The sequence below is a fragment of the Gekko japonicus genome, unplaced genomic scaffold (assembly GCF_001447785.1).
Source record: "Gekko japonicus isolate JY-2015 unplaced genomic scaffold, Gekko_japonicus_V1.1 scaffold1889, whole genome shotgun sequence".
In the NCBI taxonomy this organism is placed as follows: Eukaryota; Metazoa; Chordata; class Lepidosauria; order Squamata; family Gekkonidae; genus Gekko; species Gekko japonicus.
The window spans coordinates 113,873-133,895 of record NW_015162006.1 but is presented as its reverse complement, the minus strand read 5'-3'; the positions used below and the strand labels follow the sequence as shown (position 1 = coordinate 133,895).

Sequence of the window (20,023 nt, the reverse complement as noted above, 5' to 3'; positions counted from 1 at the left end):
GGAGTTGATCAACATGACTAATCTGGTTTAAGGGCATTTCCCATGCACACGTCTAGGAGAATCGCTTTAATTATCACCTGGCCTATCACCTGGCTGCTTCGGCTCATTCTGATTTCCTCTGTTCCCAAGCGTCAAAATGTTCCCATGCTCTTTCAAACAAGTGCCGCTGAGGTTACTCCCTCCTCCCTCCCCCCAGTGCTGAATGGCAATAGCGCCGCATGTTTGGATGGAGGATCAAATGACCAGTCTATTGGTTTACCAGGCAATTTCTTGGGATGTGACAGTTCCAGAACCCACCCACTCCCCAACTGTGCAGACAGGTACAATTGTGATGGTCAGAGCGACTCCTTTTTTTTTTTTTTGGTTTTACAATATGGCGGTGAAGGTTATGGATGGACGTTCAGCTGTTGGCCTGCTGGGCTGCACAGACTGTGTCTGGAGCGTATGTGAACCATCCCCCATGCTGGCCGGTGTGCAGGATGGTGGACCTCTTAGTCCTGCCACAGAGAGGTCAGTTAAGTGATGACGAATTAAAGGTGTAGTGTATCAAGTCCTGACAAGTCCAGACATGTTCAGGGACAACCGCCGAGCTTCGCTCCAAGAGACAATGAACTATGCGGATCCTAGCCCACTCTAATCAGGGGGCTAGGTTCCTGGCCGAGAAGCCAATGGGACTCTCGGCCACTGTAAATAACCTATTGGGAAGTGGGAAGTGGGGTGTATGTTTTGGGTGTCGGTTTCTGGGGGAATATAAGCCGGCTTGCGAGCTGGCCAAAGTTGTCTCGTTCCTAATCGAATAAAGTACGCTTTGCTGAAATCACTCTCCGTCTGCGTACTTTTCTAAAGGCAAACATAATTTGACTATAATTTTTTAACCTGAGTATGCTGAACTGATAATTTACGTTTGTATTTCCCCCCTCTCTTTTTAGAAACATTTGATTAGGGTAAGGTTATGAAATGTCTTTAGTGCATTACTTTGACTGGCTTTATCTCATCAGCTTTTTAATGGCCTGCTTCTGTTTTATGGATAGTTCGATGATGATGATGATGATGATTATTAATTTTAGATTTCTATCCTGCCTTGCCTGCGCATCGAGGCTCAAGGCGCCGTACATAGATTAAAATGCCATAAATTACAATGCATAGATTCAATACATAGATTACAGTGAATATACAATGCAATGCATATACAATGCAATACATAGATTACAATCACATAGATTAAAATGCCATAAAATACAAACGCACAGAAATATTTTAAATAAATAAAATAAATCCTCCGAAAGGGTGACAATGGCGGATGATTCTGGAACTTTCCGTGCACTGCGCTTGGAGGATGTGATATTTTCCCAGCAGGGCCATGGGAAAGAGGGGAGACCCAGTGTTGTGGCTTTTTAAAGTTTGCCAGGCTGTGTTTTTTCAGTTCCTTTGGCCCTGCAAGTGCACGTCCGACCTCATGCAGGGCCCTTGTCAATTGAGGGAAGCAGGATTTGGCCTGGATCCCAAAATGACCCTTCTCATTAGTCACAAGAGCAATTTTGGGACGCAGAGAGTGACTTTAGCTCAGCAGTGGCCTGGGTGACTCCAGCAAGGGAACATTTTTGCTCATCACCAGTCTTTTGTCTCACCTCTCTGCCTCTGCCAGTTTCCTCAATGTTTTGCTCTCCGGGCAAGAAGCCAGCTTGACGGAGGACATTTCTGAAGGCGGCAAAACATAACACTGGGCTCCAAAAAACAGCACACAATACACTTTCAGGACTTTGAAAACCATTCCGATCTCGTCGTCTCCCATTTCCACACTGCCGAGCTGAAACAAAACAAAATAGGAACAATAACAACAACAAAAATGGGCAAGATGCGGGGGCGGGAAACAGCCAGATCTTACATTCCACATTCTACAGGCTGATTGCATTACAAGTGTTGGGATGCTCTTTGGGAAGGGATTTTCTACCTTCTCTCATTTTGTTTAGTTAGAGGATTTCAAACCCACTTTTGTGCTAAGAATAGTACAAAGGTAGCTTACAGGTAAAACAGAGAAGGTGATGCAAAGGCCTAGGTAAAGGTAAAGGTTCCCCTTGCTCAAAAGCCAGTCGAATCCATCTCTAGGGGGCAGTGCTCATCTCCGTTTCCAAGCTGAAGAGCCAGCGCTGTCCAAAGACTTCTCTGTGGTCATGTGGCCAGCAGGACTAAACGCCGAGTTGCACGGAACGCTGTTACCTTCCCACAGAAGTGGTACCTTTTTATCTACTTGCAGTTTCTTGCTTTTGAACTGCTAGGTTGGCAGGAGCTGGGGCCAGAGACGGGAGCTCACCCCATCACGCGGCACTAGGGTCTCAAACTGCCGAGCTTCAGACCTTCTGGTCTACAGCTCAGCATCTTAACCTCTGAGCCACCACGGCCCTTACAAAGACCTACAAGCAAAAACCCCCAAACAAAACCGTAGCAGGAAGGCACCAGCAATTAACAGAGAATGGCATAAAAAGCACCTAATCAACTAAATGAAACCAGCAGTCAGCAGTGAAGGTTGATGGCAGAAGTCACAGGACTGACACTGCGTCAGGAGATCGACTGAATGAATGGCCTCTAAGTGCTCTCTGCAATAACACAGTATTCACAGACCTCCAAAAAGCCAAGGTGAGTTTTCCCAAGGCAGGGGCTTCCAAAGGCTGGTGGAGGCTATGGCCCTGTTTGGCATCCCTGATCTTGCACAACGAGTCTGTGTATGTATAGCTGCATGTTTGGAGGCTGTCTACGGAACTCCTGATGAGCATGTGGAGTGGGAGACAGCAGGCACAATCCCTATTTCCCTGTCCCCCCCCCTCCATTTGTTGAATGCCCAAACAGAACTAGGGAATTTTTGTTTCATATTTATTTCAAAAGCAGTCTTAAACGTAGCAAAATCAGGGCACACACGTATTTCATTGTTTTTATTCAGTCGCACAGTTGAGTCCGACTCTTCGCGACCCCATGGACCAGATCCCGCCAGGCCTTCCTGTCTTCCGCCGTCCTCTGAGGTTTGCTCAATTTCATGTTCGTTGCATCGATGACACTGTCTAACCATCTCATCCTTTGCCATCCCCGTCTTCTTTGACCTTCAATCTTTCCCAGCATCAGGGTCTTCTCCAGTGAGTTTCATAGAACCAGGGCCGGATTTAGACTTGCTGAGGCCCTAAGCTATACAAAACCCAGAGGCCCCCTACTGTTTTAAATTACATCAGCTGGTCTCAGAAAAATTTAAAATATATACGCCTTTTTAATATTTGAAATCATTTTTTTTATATTGTGTTTTTATTTGAGGCCCCAGCAGATTGCGAGGCCCTAAGCTGTAGCTTATTTAGCTTATGCCTAAATCCGGCACTTCATAGAACCCTGGTTAACCACCCTGACCCCTCTGGAGATGTCAGGAACTGAACCCTGGATCTTCTGCGTGCAAAACACATGCTCTCTGTGTTGAGTGCCTCCTCCAAACAATGTGGATAGGGCTGCTGATATGTACATGACAATCTGTCACCATTTCTGTTGCCTCCCCCATCTGCCTGCACAGCAGACCCAGGAATCATGGGCAGTGCAGTCTTGAGTGGAGTGCTGCAGGGCTTGGTCCTGACTGAGCCCAGTGTTGTTCAGTGTTTTTATAAATGACCTGGAGGAAGACATAGAGGGGATGCTTATCAGATCTGCAGATGACATGAAGCTGGGTGGGACTGCTAATTCTGAAGAAGACAGAGCCCGGACCAAGCCATTCCAAGTGGACTTTGCAGTCTTGGTAGCCCACAGTGGCTTATTTCAAGGCAGTTCTAATATTCCAGCCCAACTCTGTTTAACCTGTCACCACCAATTACAGCTGTTATGAATGATCACTCTCCTGGTCTTAAATACTTTGGAGTTTTGCGAAGAAGTGTCACAGGCTGAACCTCAAGCATTTCTTGGGCTTTTGCCTCCACTGTTGACAGATGTTTCCCCCCCTTCTCTCTGCTGTACGTGAACTTTACTGACTGTGGTTTGATTTCATACATCTGATCTGACAAGGTGGACTTTCTAGACCACAAGGGCTTTGGCTTCGCTAAGTTGGTTAGTCTTTGAGGTGCCACGAGACTTCTTTTTGCAGATGTTCCAGTGATTGCACCAGGGGTCGTTTTGTAGAAAAAGAGCTAGGGGAACTCATTAGCATAACTCATTAGCATATGCCACACCCCCTTACATCACCGGAAGTGTGTCATAAGGCCACACCCCCTGACATCACCGGAAGTATGTCATAAGGCCACACCCACCACTCAGTTAGTCTTAGTCTTAAAGGTTAGTCTTAAAGGTGCTATGGAGAGGCAGGGAGGAAGCAACTTACCCTCCCTCTTCTCCTGCCTCCTCCTGGCTGAATGAGGGCCGGAAGCGGGGTGGCCGGAAGCAGGGGGCGGGGCTTCGTCATGTGCCCCGCCCCCCGTACCTCACCCGGGGGGACTGCGATCCCCCGCGATCCCCCCCGAAATGATCTTTGGATTGCGCGCACACACACACACACACACACACACACACACACACACACACACAGAGTGGCTGGAACTACTGTATAGATTTTTTGACTCTGCAGAATGCTTGAGTATTCTAAGCAGTGCTGCTGATGGGCTATTTTCCCCTCTCCCCACAGGTGCCTGCTCAAGGAGCTTACAGTTTATATTTCAATAGTGTAAAAGAGGGTGGTGGAGGAGAAACATGAAAATACACTGAGAGGATTGTTATTCATCACAGAGAACCAGTTTGGTGTAGTGGTTAAGTGCGGGGACTCTAATCTGGGAGAACCGGGTTTGATTCCCCACTCCTCCACTTGCAGCTGCTGGATGACCTAGGGCAAGCCATAGTTCTGTCAAAGCTGTTCTCTCAAGCACAGTTCAGGAAAGAGTTCTCTCAGCCCCGCCTACCTCACAGGGTGTCTGTTGTGAGGCGGGGAAGGGAAAGGAGTTTGTAAGCCACTCTGAGACTCCGAGTGGAGGGCAGGGTATAAATCCAATCTTTTCTTCTTCTTCTTCATTTGGCAATGGTGGTGGTGGGGGTTAGTATTATATGCATTATGCTGAACTGGGGTAGCATAGAGGCAAATGCAGTTGGGCATCCATTTCTCTAAATGTCTGGTTTTCTAGATGCTTTCATAGTCTATCTCCTTCCAATGTAAGTGCATTGCATATGGGAAATGGAACTAATTTGGAGGGTTTGGTTTAAGTTTTAAAATGTTAAATGTATTATTGCCTTTTCTCATGTCGTCTTGATGTTATCATTTTGCTGGCTTTAGTGTTTTTTGCTTATTAGCTTTGAAACATTCTTTGGCTCTCTATTCAGTTGGCTGCTATAATTTTACTAGTACTGGTCTGAATTATTTTATGAGTCGTTTCATAAATTTTTAATTGCTGATAGTTATTTTAAGTGTTCTGGCTTTATGACTGATTGTCTGATGTCGTTGTAAGCTGTCTGAGCAGTATGTTATGTGATTTCAGATTCGGGACTTAATTGTTGGGGTGGGCTTTGTTGTTAATGTCCATCATTCTGGAAACAACAGTTCCCATAATACACTGGGGGATAGTAGTTAAGGAACAAAGCTCGTGGTGAACTCTATGGCACTCACCCGTCTTTAGATACAGCCTACATTTGCCCTTCCAACCAATGCTCCCTCTTAGCTGTGTAGTCTTGTGCAGGGGTCATTTTGTAGAAAAAGAGCTAGGGGAACTCATTAGCATAACTCATTAGCATATGCCACACCCCCTGACATCAGGGGCCCGGCAGTGGACCTGCAAGGCCAGCGGGAGTGCGAGGAAGCCCTGCAAAGGCCCTCCCTGGCCCCAGGCAGGCAGGGGTGGGGAGAGGCGGGGAGGAAGCAACTTACCCTCCCTCTTCTCCTGCCTCCTCCTGGCTGAATGAGGGCTGGAAGCGGGGCGGCCGGAAGCAGGGGGCGGGGCTTCGTCATGTGCCCCGCCCCCTGCACCTCACCCGGGGGAACTGTGTTCCCCCGCGTTCCCCCCCCCCGAAATGACCTCTGGTCTTGTGAGCAAAAATTCTACTTTGTGAGTTACTGGCATTAAAGTTGTGAGCGAGTGATTTGGCTATTGCATAAATTAGTTTGCTCTGGAGCCCTCCTTCCTGAGTTAAGACAACAATGTGTGAGCCAGAGGCTAAAAAACGGTGAGCTAGCTGCCAACCTAGCAGTTCGAAAGCAAGAAATTGCAAGTAGATAAATAGGTACCACTTCAGTGGGAAGGTAACAGCGTTCCGTGCACCTTGGTGTTTAGTCATGCCGGCCACATGACCACGGAAACGTCTTTGGACAGCGCTGGCTCTTCGGCTTTGAAACGGAGATGAGCACCGCAACCCTAGAGTCGGACTCGACTGGCTTTCGAGCAAGGGAACCTTTACCTTTACCTTTAGCTCACAGTAACGCAGGGCGATTCTGCATCTGGCATTTGCTCTACATTTTCTCAAGACTGAGGAAAAGGTAAGCCGCCCTGAGCCGCTTCGGCGGAAGGGCGGGATAGAAATCTAACAAATAAAATAAATAAATAAATAAAACCACATTCAGATACCTCAGGGCAACTCCGTACTTACTGCAAAGTCACCCCTGAATGGCCATAAATCTATGCAGAAGGTACCATGAAACCCGATGATCAAAGAAAGTGAAAGCAGCGTACAGTGTACAGCAGAGGTTCCCAAACGTATTTGGCCTACCACCCCCTTTTCAGAAAAAAAATTACTCAGTGCCCCCCGGACATCCACCTTCAAGAAGTGGACAAAAAGTTGCAGTTTGTGGATCTGCACCCGGATCATTCCAACCCACGTGGATTGTTCCAGCACCTCCGAGGGGACCGTATTGCCCACTTTGGGAACCAGTGGTGTAGAGGGTACCATCAAACCTGATGATCAAAGAAAGTGAAAGCGGCACGCAGTGCAAAGGGGAATTTCTGTTCCTTGGTGGGTTTGGTAAACCAACAGAGGGAAAAGCCAATGCAGAATCACCCTTAGAGGGAACACTGCTCCCAACCCCTTTGAGCCAGAGTGGTTGGGACTCTGGACTTTCACCCTGAAGTCCAGCCCTGCTGGTACCACTCTACTACAAACAGAGGTCCATCAGTGGCTATTAGCCACAAGGTATAGATAGGAACTCTCAGTCTGGGGCAAGGGGTGCTCTGTATTCTCAGTGCTTGGGGGGGGCAGTGGGAGGGCTTCTAGTGTCCTGGCCCCACCGGTGGACCTCCCGATGGCACCTGGTATTTTTGGCCACTGTGTGACCCAGAGTATTGGACTGGATGGGCCATTGGCCTGATCTGACATTGGCTTCTCTTATGTTCTTATGAGATCTCCAGGCCCCACCTGGAGGTTGACAACCCCGGTTCAGAGGCCCACAGCAAAAATACACATTACATCACATGAACACCTTGTTTAGGTAGCTCCAGGAGGGGACCTCCTGATGGCACCTGGTATTTTTGGCCATTCTGTGACAGAGTGTTGGACTGGATGGGCCACTGGCCTGATCCAACATGGGCTTCTCTTACGTTCTTAAGCACATTTGCTCTGGAGAGGCAGCAAATCAGTAACATGAATAAAGTACAGACACAGAGGGTTGCCAGCTCCGGCTTGTGGAATTCCTGAAGATTTGAGGGCAGTGCCTAGGTAAGGTGGAGTCTGAGGAAGGAAGGGAGTTCGACAGGGATGTGGCACCACAGAGCCCGCCCACAAAAGTGAACGACCCTTCTGTCAGCTGGAGATCAGTTGTCATTCCAGGAGAACTCTAGGCCCCACCTGGCGGTGGGTCACCCTAACAATCAAACTTATTTATCCAAGCAATAGAAAGTGGGGACAGAAATCCAGCCTGGGTCTGGAGCAGTGCAATCCTAAACAAGATGGATTGGGCGGCACACCGTTCTAAGCCTGTTGATTTCATTGGTCTTAGAAGCAGGGCTTTTTTGGTAGAAAAAGCCCAGCAGGAACTCATTAACATAATAGGCCACACCCAACAGCAAAACTCATTAGCATATTAGGCCACACCCCTGATAGCACAGCTCATTGGCATATTAGGCCACATACCTCCATGTTACCAGAAGTGTGGTCATCCAGTCACACCCACCTTTTGCTTCTTATTTTGTTTACTTTGTTGTCAAAACCCTGGGCTTTTTTTGTAGCAGGAACTTATTTGCATGTTCGGCCACACACCCCTAATGTAGCCAATCCTAATGAGTTCCTGCTGTTGGGTGTGGCCTATTATGCTAATGAGTTCCTGCTGGGCGTGGCCAACTCAGGAGCCAGACGGAACTCCGTTCCTGTGCGTTCCTGCCCCCAAATAGCCCTGCTTAGAAGGGTGTGACTTCGCTTAGGATGGTGGCTGTTAGTGACAGGGACTCCGGGAATTGTGCCTCAGTCCACCTTAAGTGTTTTGATGTCTGATTTGCTCCTGATGGAGCTCGCAGGGGACTCTGCAAAACTGTCTCTTTTTCTAGGCTGCTTGCTTAAGGGTGCGAGCTACTGCTGGCGAGGCGGGATGCTTTCCCAGTTGCTCACTGGTTTTGATGAGGAGGGAAGTGGTTATTTAGTTCCCTCTTGAGTTACGCTCCAGGGGAGGCGCTGGCCAGCAGAAATGCTGAGTTTAGCTTTCTCTCATGCCCACCACTCTGAATGTTTCCACGTCTCTTCTCTTCCAGATGTTGACGAGTGCCAAGTTCACAATGGGGGCTGCCAGCACAGATGTGTGAACACTCTGGGGTCCTATTATTGTGAATGCAAGCCAGGATCGCGCCTTCACACAGATGGCAGGACCTGTCTTGGTAAGCTTGAGCAGGATTTCATCCATTTCTGACCTCTTGGAGTAATCCCAGGCTGCACAGCTGGGAATAGAATGCCAACCAGAGGGGATCGTACCTTTTCCTGATGAATGTTCTCTGCTGCATGATGCTATGAAATCAAGATAATTATCTTTGTTTACTAAGGATTGCCTAGTTATTGTAGCCCTTCCGGATGGTACGCCTTTGCATACCAGAAGACCAGGAACCGTGCATCGTGCAACCATACAATACCTGCAATGTTGAATATGTTGGAAAATTTGGTAAAAATAGTTCGATATTCAGAGGTTGCAATGGATCTTTGTTCACTGGAGAGGAGGCATTTTCTTTCTATGTAAAAATCTTTATTTTTAAAGGGAAGGGTACACAGGAAAATCTCCAAAACAGCAAACATTTAGGCCACATGCTTGTGACAACAGACACACTGATAGTAATGGAGATTCTTCCTTTCTTCTTGACCCCTAGAAGGAAATCACCTGAATGCATTAACCAATGATTGTTAGTAAATAAGCTTCAGTTTCCTGGGCTTTCCTTCCATTGGCTTTCTGCCAGGTTCCCTTCCAGGCAGGGCCGGCTCGCTCACTAGGTGAACTAGGTGTTCGCCTAGAGTGGGCCGGCCCTTAGGGGCACCAAACTGTACCCCCCGACAGGGCAGCGGCGGCCTCACCTTTAAAGACCATCTCCCAGGCGGGCGCGGGGGGTGTGCGGCTGTCCTTCGGCAGCAGGGTGCGGAGCCGGGCCGGGCCAGGGGCATGGAGAGGAGGCTGAGGGCACAGCACCCCTGGCGGCACGAGGGGCTGCACAGGGCCTCCCAGGCAGTGTCCAGCATGGAGCCCGCGGTCCGGGGAGGGGGCCCATCACTGCCGCCACCCTCCTCCACTTTCTGCTGAATGCCCAGCGGGACATCACGGCCCAACAGGCCCTGTGGAAGGGCACCGACCCACGGGGCGCCAGCACTGGAGGCTGGGCTGAGGAGAGTGACAGAACAGACAACCCCCCGGCCCCCCCCCCCGGGGTGGTTTAGGAGATCTTCCCGGCTCCGCTCCTGGGCGACCGAGGTGGCGGCGGAGGTCTGGAGAGGCACTTCGTGGAGCGACTCACAAGCGCACTCCTCCACCATCAAAACCAGGAGGCGACGCTGATGACCAGGAACAGACCCCGCCCCGTCAGCAGAGAAACCCGGCCCCGCTCTCAAGGGGGAGGCGCCACAAGGCAGCCTCACCTGGGGGGACACTAGTTTCGCCTAGGGCACCGGAAAACCTCGGGCCGGCCCTGCTTTCAGGTCAGTCTAAACAACAGCATACAAGGTAAGCACATTAACCCTATATTGACTGAGCTTTAGACCTTGCAACACACATATTTCCAACAGTCTGGACAGAGGAATGCATATATTTTGTATGCAGCTTTGGCATGCATGAACCAGAACCCTGGAAAACCCAGTGGTCAGTTTGCACATACTGAAACTGGACATGCATGCCAAAGATGCACATTCCCTTATTCAGACAACAAGGCAACTGTGAGTATGGGGAGAACTGCAGGTAGCGGAAACTCATGGTACATGCTGTTGCTGACGTCCTGATGAGCACGTTTGCACCACCTGGAAAGGGCTTATTAGTCTGGGAAATGAAGCATGCTAAACAAGCTCAAAATAGGGTTGTGTATAAGAAGGTGAGGTACATCAACGCACATTTGAGGGCTTTGGGGGGGGGGATAGAAGAAGAGGAACTGCCCTTAGGGGATAGCCCTTAAAAGGTTCTTGGCTTGATTCAGACACCTTGCCATATCGGTCCCTATTCTGACCATAGTTTTTGAACCCTGTTCTTGGTTTGAGCATCCAGATGTACAACAGGTACATTCTGCTTTACAGCTTGTTCTCTGTTATTATTTTCCATGCGGTAGCATCTGGGGCTTGAGCCATTTGCCAGTTTTGGGTGGGCCCACGGGTCTAGTCCGGCTCTTCCACCCACTCCTGTGTCCAGGCTGGCGGGAGAACTGGGAAGTGGCGATGATGCGCCACCAAATGATGATATCACATTTGGGCAAAAATCAGGATGTGACATACCCTGTTTCCCCGAAAATAAGACCTACCCAAAAAATAAGCCCTAGCAGGATTTCTATGCATTTGTGGTATAAGCCCTAGTGTGTCTTCTTGAGAAAAAATAAATATAAGACAGTGTCTTATTTTTGGGGGAACACGGTAGGTGCTTCAGCCAATGCTCTGGAATTTCCTCAAAGATCTGTGGATTTCCTCAAAGCTCTGTGTTGGCTGACTCACTGACATCACGAGAACCAGTCTGGTGTAGTGGTTAAGTGCACGGACTCTAATCTGGGAGAACCGGGTTTGATTCCCCACTCCTCCACTTGCAGCAGCTGACCTTGGGCAAGCCATAGTTCTGTCAGAGTTCTCTCAGCCCCCACCTACCTCCCAGGCTGTCTGTTGTGGGGAGGGGGAGGGAAATGAGGTTGTAAGCCGCTCTGAGACTCCTTTGGGTAGTGAAAGGTGGGGTATAAATCCAATCTCCTCCTCCTCCTCCTCCTCCTCCTCCTCCTCCTCCTCCTCCTTCTTCTTCTTCTTGGGTTTTGCCCTGACATGATGTCGATGTGACATGCAACATCATTTCAGCTTCTTGCTCCGCCCCCAAAGCTCCTGGGAAGTGCCAGGTGGTTGCCTGGCAACCCCAAGTTTGTAACTGTGGTCTGTTCGTTCAGGCATCACGTCAAACCATACTTAGTGCAGAGTCTGGTTTTCAATTCTACTGCAGAACCCTGGTTTCTGATTCTAGTTTGCTAGCCTATCACAAATCATGGTTTCTCAATCCAGACCGTGGCAAATCTTGGTTAAGCTTCCATAACCATGGCTTGACATGATGTGTAAATCGTAACATTGACTCAATGATTTAAACGCTCTCGCCAGTTTATATCAAATTATGTTTCAGAGGACAAGTAGGAATAGCTCTTTTTGCTGGCTTGTTTTCCCGGAATAAAGAGAGGCCTTTGGCTTGGAGAACCAAATTCTTGGAGGGGAAGACAGACTGATGTGCCAAGAAAATACCACAAGGGACTTTCCAGATAATCATTTTTAGCACAAAAAGTGCATTCCATTGCTGAAGCCATCAGAACAGCGACAGTAGCACAATTTTTTTTTTTATTAGGACCAACTAAAAAAATTACAAAGTAGTGAGCCAGTACTTGAGTTCTTCAGGACATTAAAAAAATGGGGGGGAAATGGAGTGAGGGAAAGAGAAAATAAGTGTTGGGGACACGCTTGAAAAAGCCCCGGCCTCCAAATCTTAAAATGGAGAGCCACATTGGTTAGGCCAGAGGTGTCGAACTCATTCGTTACGAGGGCTGGATCTGTCATAAATATCACTAGGTCGGGCTGGGCCATGTGTGCCATAAAACATAATGCCAGGTACCAGAGATATAAACTGTATAAAAGACAGCAGCTTGTAAGCTCCGAGTTGGTGTATCCTCGCTGCAAGGCCCCATGGGCTGGGAGGGGTGTGCAAAGGAAAACCCACATGGGCGGGCTGGATAGGCAGCAGTGAAGCACTAGGCAGACTCTTCCACGATGCTTGACTGTTGCAGATGAGATTGTTCCACCGTGCTGAAGCCACAATGGAGTGACTCCCCCCAGCACTCCCTCTCTTGTACCAGTTGCTTGTGGGCTGCATAAGAGCCCTGGACGGGCTGGTTCTAGGGCTGCAAGGTCCCCCGGGGGGGGGCGGAGGTTCCCCCGCTCAAAGGGTCCCTAATCCGCTGGTCCGGAAAAGGCCGGCGGGGGGAACCCCGCCCCCAACGTGCCTGGTTTGGGCTGACACGCCCAGCTCAATGATGTCACCTGGAAGTGACGTCATCACGTTGGTCACGTCGCCAGCTGACGCTCTAGCAATCAGCCTGAAAACTCTATGGTACCATAGAGTTTCCAGGCTGATTGCTAGAGCGTCAGATGGTGACGTGCCCAACGTGATGACGTCACTTCCAGGTGACATCATCATGGCGTGCGTGCACTTTGCGTGCGTGCAAATGTCCCGGCCAAGGACCAACTCTCCCCCGCTTTGAACAGTAAGTCACTTGGCAACCCTAGCCGGTTCCACCCCCCGGGCCTTATGTTTGACACCCCTGGGTTAGGGTCTAAGAGACCGGCATTCGAATCCCCATTCAGGCATGAAGCTCTTGGGCTAGCCACTCTCTCTCTCTCAGCCTCACTTAACTGACAGGTGAGGAGGATAAAGTAGGGAAGGAAGAACCACGGATGCCACCTTGAGCTTTTTGTGGAAGGCCGGGACAGAAAAAGAGAGACAGGTAGATGGAATGGAGAAAGGGTTTGGTGTGTGGCCAAGACAAGTCGTTTGGATCTTTTTCTGGCACCAAACAAAGCATTTGGGGCATTTGTAAAGGTACACGGTTAGGGGCCAAGTTTTGTGATTTAGGGAGGGGCTCTGGCTCATTGAAAGAGCCTCTGCTTTGCATGCAGAAGGTCCCAAGCTCAGTCTCCAGCGTCTCTGGTTAAAAGGACCAGGCAGTAGGTCATGTGAAAGACCTCTACCTGGGACCCTGGAGGGCTGCCGCCTTGATGAATTGATGGTCTGATTCGGTAACTGATAAACTGATGATCTGGTTCAGTATATGGCAGCTTCATGTGTGTTTGTGCCAGGGCCATCACTCAAATTGCTGAGCAGGTTTTGTGGTGGAGTAATGTAATGGTGTTTCGACCTTTGGTGTGCTGCTCAGAGGCTGTGAGTTGGTGAACCAGGACAGAAAAATAAGTGGTTGTCCTGCTGGCCAAGACACTGCATGCATGGGTCCCCGGTGGTCTGTAAAAATGGTGGGAAGTATTGCATTGGACAACATGCCAGAACAAGGGAATCTTCCCCCCCACACACACACCTCCAGAAGTGCTTTGCTCGAATGCTGTGTATACTTCTGGGACAAGAAAGTACAGCGCACATTGCGATTGAGTTATCAAATCTTTTGGGCAGTACGTGTGTAGTAGAGCAGCTCCAAGCACAGCGGTCTGTTTGGTCCTGTTTCTCCGTGGTTTTTCTTCTTCTTCTTCTTTCTTTTTGCACCTGGAGCTGTAACTTTACTTCAGCGAGTTCATCTCCTTACAAGCAGGCACAGGAGGGGGGGGGGGAGACATATATCTTTGACATGGAAGTTGTCCCCCAGCCTTTTATCACCACTGGAAGGGGGCAGAAGAGAAGAGAAACAAGATTTCTGTCAGGACAAGGGGCCACTTACTGCACAAAAGTACTGGGCTTTCCAAGACGACCTTGGCTCTTACTAACACTTGGGTTTCGACCAATTCCTCCTAGCCCAGATCAGCTTTCATTTTACAGGAAGCTGAAAAGATCGGGCTTCAGAGGTCAGACTGATGTTCATTTCGTGTGTTTGTGGGGTCAGGAACAGGAGGCGAATGTCAAGGCCATGCTTAGACGAAGTGAACATCGCAGGGGTGACTCATCTCATTGCAAAATAACCTTTCCCTTTACGGCTTGTTTGAAAGCAAAGGAGCGTGTGGCCGCGTCTGTGCCCTGCAGAGAATTCTTCAAACCGCAGCAATTAGTTGCTTTCTGCTCGGTGACCGTGATTGATTATACTAAGGGATGGTTACAGCCTCACGTTTTGAACGTGCCTGTGGCTGCGGAGGTTCATCTGTAAAGCCAGACAGGTCAGCAGCAGTGTTCCCTCTAAGCTGAGTGAGTGTGAGCCAGCTCACAGTTTTTTTGCCTCTGGCTCACACATTTTTGTCTTAGCTCAGGAAGAATGGCTCCAGAGCAAACTATTTTATGCAGAAGCCAAATATCTTGCTCACGACTTTAATGCCAGTAGCTCCAGAGGTCATTTCGAGGGGGATCGCAGTCCCCCCGGGTGAGGTACCAGGGGGCAGGGCACATGACGAAGCCCCGCCCCCTGCTTCCGGCCGCCCCGCTTCTGGCCCTCATTCAGCCAGGAGGAGGCAGGAGAAGAGGGAGGGTAAGTTGCTTCCTCCCTGCCTCTCCCCACCCCTGCCTGCCTGGGGCCAGGGAGGGCCTTCGCGGGGCTTCCTTGCACTCCCGCCGGCCTTGCAGGTCCACCGCCGGGCCCCTCATGGGGCTCGGCAGTGGAGCTGCAAGGCCGGCGGCGGCAGCCGGGACCGTTGGGGGTGAGGTGTGTGGCCTAATGCACACTTCCGGTGATGTCAGGGGGTGTGGCCTTATGACACACTTCCGGTGATGTCAGGGGGTGTGGCATATGCTAATGAGTTATGCTAATGAGTTCCCCTAGCTCTTTTTCTACGAAACGACCCCTGAGTAGCTCACAAAAGTAGAACTTTTGCTCACAAGACTCCACAGCTTAGAGGGAGCCTTGGTCAGCAGCTGGTATCGGTGCCATCTTTATTAGAGTGACACTGAGTATGTCACTTCAAATGGGGAAAGACGTCTCAGTGAGCTGCCTATTCAGGCCTGGGCCTCTTGTGTGATGTTGGAGACCTCTGAAACCTTTACCCTCCGGAGCAGTTTGTCAGGATAGTGCCTGTACCCGAGTCCAACTTGAGGGAGATGCAAGAATACCTTGGAGGATGAAAAGTCGCCCCTGCCTCTCAAGTTCATCAAGGGAAAGGAAAGCAGTATTTTGCAAGAGCCACATATCAGCACTCAAGGGGACTAAAGCACCAGAAATCAGTCACACGTTCTGCAACAGATGAGGTGCTTTCAAAGGAGGTTAGGTTCAAGCCCTGACTTGGATAGCCCAGGCTCGTTGTAATGTATTCGATAGCTGCCATTGAATGCATAACTGTATGTGAACAACATAATTGAAATGCTATGTTAAGCTTCGTCCTGGGCTAGGATCCTAATACATCCAATCACATTGCTAGCCCAGGAAGAACCTAACCAATCACTTCTCAGCAAGCTCCCTGAGTGGGAACGTCCGTGATTGGTCTTTATGTATACAAGCTTATTGGTTGGTAATTGTATAGTAGGCGTGGCTACATTAGCCGGGAGAGTTTAAAAGCAGGACAGCTGCAATGTAAAAGCTGTTCTGGCTATCAGATGTTGATCCGGGTTGGAGTTGTGTTCGAGTTGTTGAATAAAGCTGAATCTTTGCTGAATCACTCTCCGACTACTTTGTTAAGTGAGCGACTTAGCACTAGTCCAGTCTCATTTGATCTTGGAAGCTAAGCAGGGTCAGCCCTGGTTAGTACTTGGATGGGAGACTTCCAAGGAAGTCTAGAGTTGCTACACAGCGGCAGTCAATGGCAAGTCACCTCCGAATGTCTCTTGCCTCAGAAACCCTATGGGGTCACCATAAATCACCTGTGACTTGATGGCAACAACAGCAAAAGTGGTTAAGTGTAGTGGTTAACCGGGTTTGATTCCCCACGCCACCACATGCAGCTGCTGGGTGACCTCGGGTCAGTGACAAGTTATTTCGGAGCTGTTCTCTCAGGAGCAGTCCTTGAGAGAGCTCTCAGCCCCACCTACCTCACAGGGTGTCTGTTATGGGGGAGGGGAAGGGGAAGGAGATTGTGAGCCGCTCTGAGACTCCTTCGGGTAGCGATGTGTCATGCTTAGAGTGTCAGACCAGGATGAAGAAGAGCAGAATTCAGTTCCCCAGTCAGCTACAAAACTGAGTGGGTGACCTTGTGCCAGTCATGGTCTCTCACCTTCTTGAAGGAAGGGCAGGATTTAAAAAAACAACAACACACTAGCTAGGTAGATGATGGGGCTGTTGGTCTGTTTTATAAACCCTGGTTGCGGTCACACGCGCCAGTTGAGGTGGAAGGGAAGCGAGGCTATTTCCTCCGGAGGAATTTGACATGCAGTTGCGAGATAGGGTTCCCAAGTCCAAAATACTCACTGGTGGGGGAGCCTTGGCTGGCTCCGGGAGCTGTTGCCGGATGTGCGTGCGCGTGAAGCGCACGCGCACCGCCAGCACGTCACAGGAAGTCACGTGCAACTTTGAACACATTGAGGGCGTGGCCACGATTGTGGGAGGGAAAACCATAGAGTTTTCCCTCCCCGATCCGGGCCACGCCCCCAATGTGGTCGACGTGCACGTCACTTCCTGTGACGCTGCGCTTCAGGGGGCGGAGTTCCCCCCGGGGCCCGATTCCGCGGTGCTGGAAATCAGGCCTCCAAAGTGGGGGTTTACCCGCCACCCGCCCCCACTTGGCAGCCCTATTGTGAGATCACACTTCCCTTGGAAGCTGTGGGCGCAGCCCATCACTGTGCGATCAGACGCAACTGTGGGAAAGTCGGGTTTTTTCCGGCCGTTTGTTTCCCATGCGCTTAAACGAGGACTCGCACCTCCACATGGAGTTTGCGATGATGCGCATACCGCGAGGGGGGGGGGACGGCACCGAGCTGGGATGGCCTGATCAGACCACCCTGAGGGCTTGAGAGCATGCCTGAGCAATCAGACAGGGGAAAGTCTGTCCATGGCCTGTCAGACCCCGTTTATGACTGGACTTTCCCTGGTGTTGTAGTATGAATGGGAATATAAAGATTTTTATATATAGGGTTTTTTTCTTCTTGATTGTTCATATTGATATCTCTCTGGTTTTTATAGGTTTATTCTTTAAGTAATATTTTATTAGGATGTTAGAAAGGCCTGTTATATAGAAGGCTTTCCTCTTGTAGGTCTGATATTGTTAGCAGACAACATAATAGGTACAAAGTTCATGATTCTGTAGTTCTTAGGGCAAACCTTTCAGTGTCTGGGTCAGATAAGATTTTAGTCTCGTATGAAGAATCCTTGCCCATTATCATTTAGGTTAGGTTAGGTTAGGTTAGGTCCCCAATCACTTTATGAAGGAAACACAGGTTAAATCTGGGCTGAAAACCAGGGACAAGGAGAAAGAGCTTCAGTCTCAGATGAATTATGTCCAAACTCCAGGAGGGGAATTGTCAGTTCAGACAATGTATTTAACGCCCACTTATGAGATGGTGAATATACTCTTCCTTAAGATATAATGCTATCATATATCAAATCAGACGAGGGGTCCATCTTGTTGTACTTATTCACAATGAGCATCCAGGGTCTCAAGAGATTCCAGCGCTGGCTACCTAGAGTCCTTTCAACGTGAGGTGCCAAGGATTGAACCTGGGACCTTCTACACACTAAGCAGGTGGTCTACTCCTGAGCCACACCCCATCCAGTAATTTGCAGTGCTTTTCCATGGCAGTATCCAGATTAGATTCCTACTGTGTGCTACCTTCAGAGGTTGGTGGGAAGACCTTCTCAGGCCCCCCATATGGGGGCCGCTACCCATGCCTCCCCTGAAGAAAAAAGAAGAAAAGGAGGAGGAGGAGGAGGAGGAGGAGGAGGAGGAGGAGGAGATTGGATTTATACCCCGCCCTTCACTTGGAGTCTCAGAGTGGCTTACAAACTCCTTTCCCTTCCCCTCCCCACAACAGACACCCTGTGAGGTGGGCGGGGCTGAGAGAGCTCTGACACAAACTGCTCTTTTTCAAGGACAGCTGTGCCAGAGCTTGTGACTGACCCAAGGTCACATCAGCAGGTGCAAGTGGAGGAGTGGGGACTCAAACCCGGTTCTCCCAGATTAGAGTCCGCACACTTCACCACGACACCAAACTGGCTCTCTTATTCCAAACTGGAATAAGAACGAGGTCCTGCCGCCGTTTGCAAATGCCCTGGCTGGGGATCAGGCGTCAGCAGTGGCTCCCGCCCACTTTGCATGGAGGTGAGGGGCATCCTTTCTTTGGCGCTGGTGCTGGGGCAGAGGTGGGGTGGTAGTGATTTGGGGCCCCATCTTGGGCTTTTGCTCAGGGGCTCAGATGCCCAAAGACTTCTGGTTCTCGGCAGCCAGCCCCACACTGCAGGATTCCCCCCTCCGGGAGGGCGTGTTGCTCCCTTCCGTGAGGTCCTTTCAAAATATCTTGAAGACCTATTTTATCGCAGAATGCTTTTCATAGCTGTTGATGCTTTAAGTGTGGGGTTTTGAATCAGGCGTTCCCCCCAATGTGATGGAGTTTGTTGATTTAATCCAAGTGTACTTTCTCTCTGTGTGTATATTGGATAAAGCACTTTTTATATGAAAAAGCAGGATGTACATTTCCCCCCTAAAATGTGTGCACAGCTGTCTATGAAAACCATTATTTTGAAAGTGATTTAGAATATGGCACTCCATTTATTAGCAGAGTCTCACCATGCTGAAGATAATATTGTTGGTGCTGGAAGGTCATTGATGGTTTTCTGTTAGGGTCCAGGTTCAATCCTTGGCATCTCTTGTTGAAAGGGTGGTAGGTAGCCAATGGGTAGTGAAGGACGGGGTATAAAACCAACTTCTCCCCCTCCTCCTCCCCCTCCTTCTGTGATTCTAGTGTCACATGACTTTCTGTCATGTGCTTGCTGTTCAGAGGGTCCCGGTTATGGAAAGGCTAAGATCCACAGTGTCATGGTTGCATCCTTCGGAGGTAGCTGTTACAGATGAGTCATTTTGAGTCATGGAACCTAATGGATAGAATGGCTTTCACAAAAGTACCTGTCCATATGATCTTTTATGTTCCTAGGGAAAGTGTTTTATTTTTCCTTAGGTTTTGGCAAAGCCCAGTTTTCAGATATTTAAGTTTTTTAAAATAGTTATATTTTTGGTGCTGTTGTTCCTGTGGTCAAACTAGACATGACAGAAAGATCTATGTGTATTTATTCACATATTCACTTGCTTGCGTATAAAATGTGTATGCATGTATGTGTCTAGCTTTAACAAAACGAGCTCTGCCAAATTCTCGAGCAAAATGGCTTAACTTACTGACCTCCATTCTGAATAAAACCGGGATGCTTCTATGGCCGGAACGTGTGGGGAGATTTCAAGCAGGATCAGGCGATCCTGTAAGAATGGCTCCCTGTGTATTGGGGGGGGAGGGGAAGGGGTGTATATAACATCTGTGTATAGAACAAGGAACTGACCCCCAGCCTCTCATTTTATTGCGTGTGGGGGTGATGACATCTCATCACAGGGCATGAATCAGATGTTGGTTTCTTTCGGCAGGGACTGTGGCAGAGATTTCTAGTCAAAGCACTGATGGACATATTACATGGATGATGTAGCGAAACCCCTGGGAGACCAGGCAGGGGGAAGCAGGCGTGCCAAGGCAGGAGTAGAGGAGGGGAATCCTTGTGCAATCAACAAGGACCCTCAAATGTGTGCGGCTCCATGCCTTGTGTTTTTGCAAGCGCATGAAAGAGCTTCATTCAGCCAGATCTCT

General features: G+C 49.4%; 1 protein-coding gene across 1 annotated transcript in view; it reads left to right on the top strand.

Annotated features, from left to right (window-relative positions):
* Positions 1–20,023, top strand: part of MEGF6 (multiple EGF-like-domains 6) — a 279,570-nt gene that overhangs the window by 166,697 nt on the left and 92,850 nt on the right. The window contains exon 6 of the mRNA XM_015405472.1: positions 8,670–8,792. Coding sequence (XP_015260958.1) covers positions 8,670–8,792 — 123 coding nt within the window. The remainder of the gene's footprint in view (positions 1–8,669; positions 8,793–20,023) is intronic.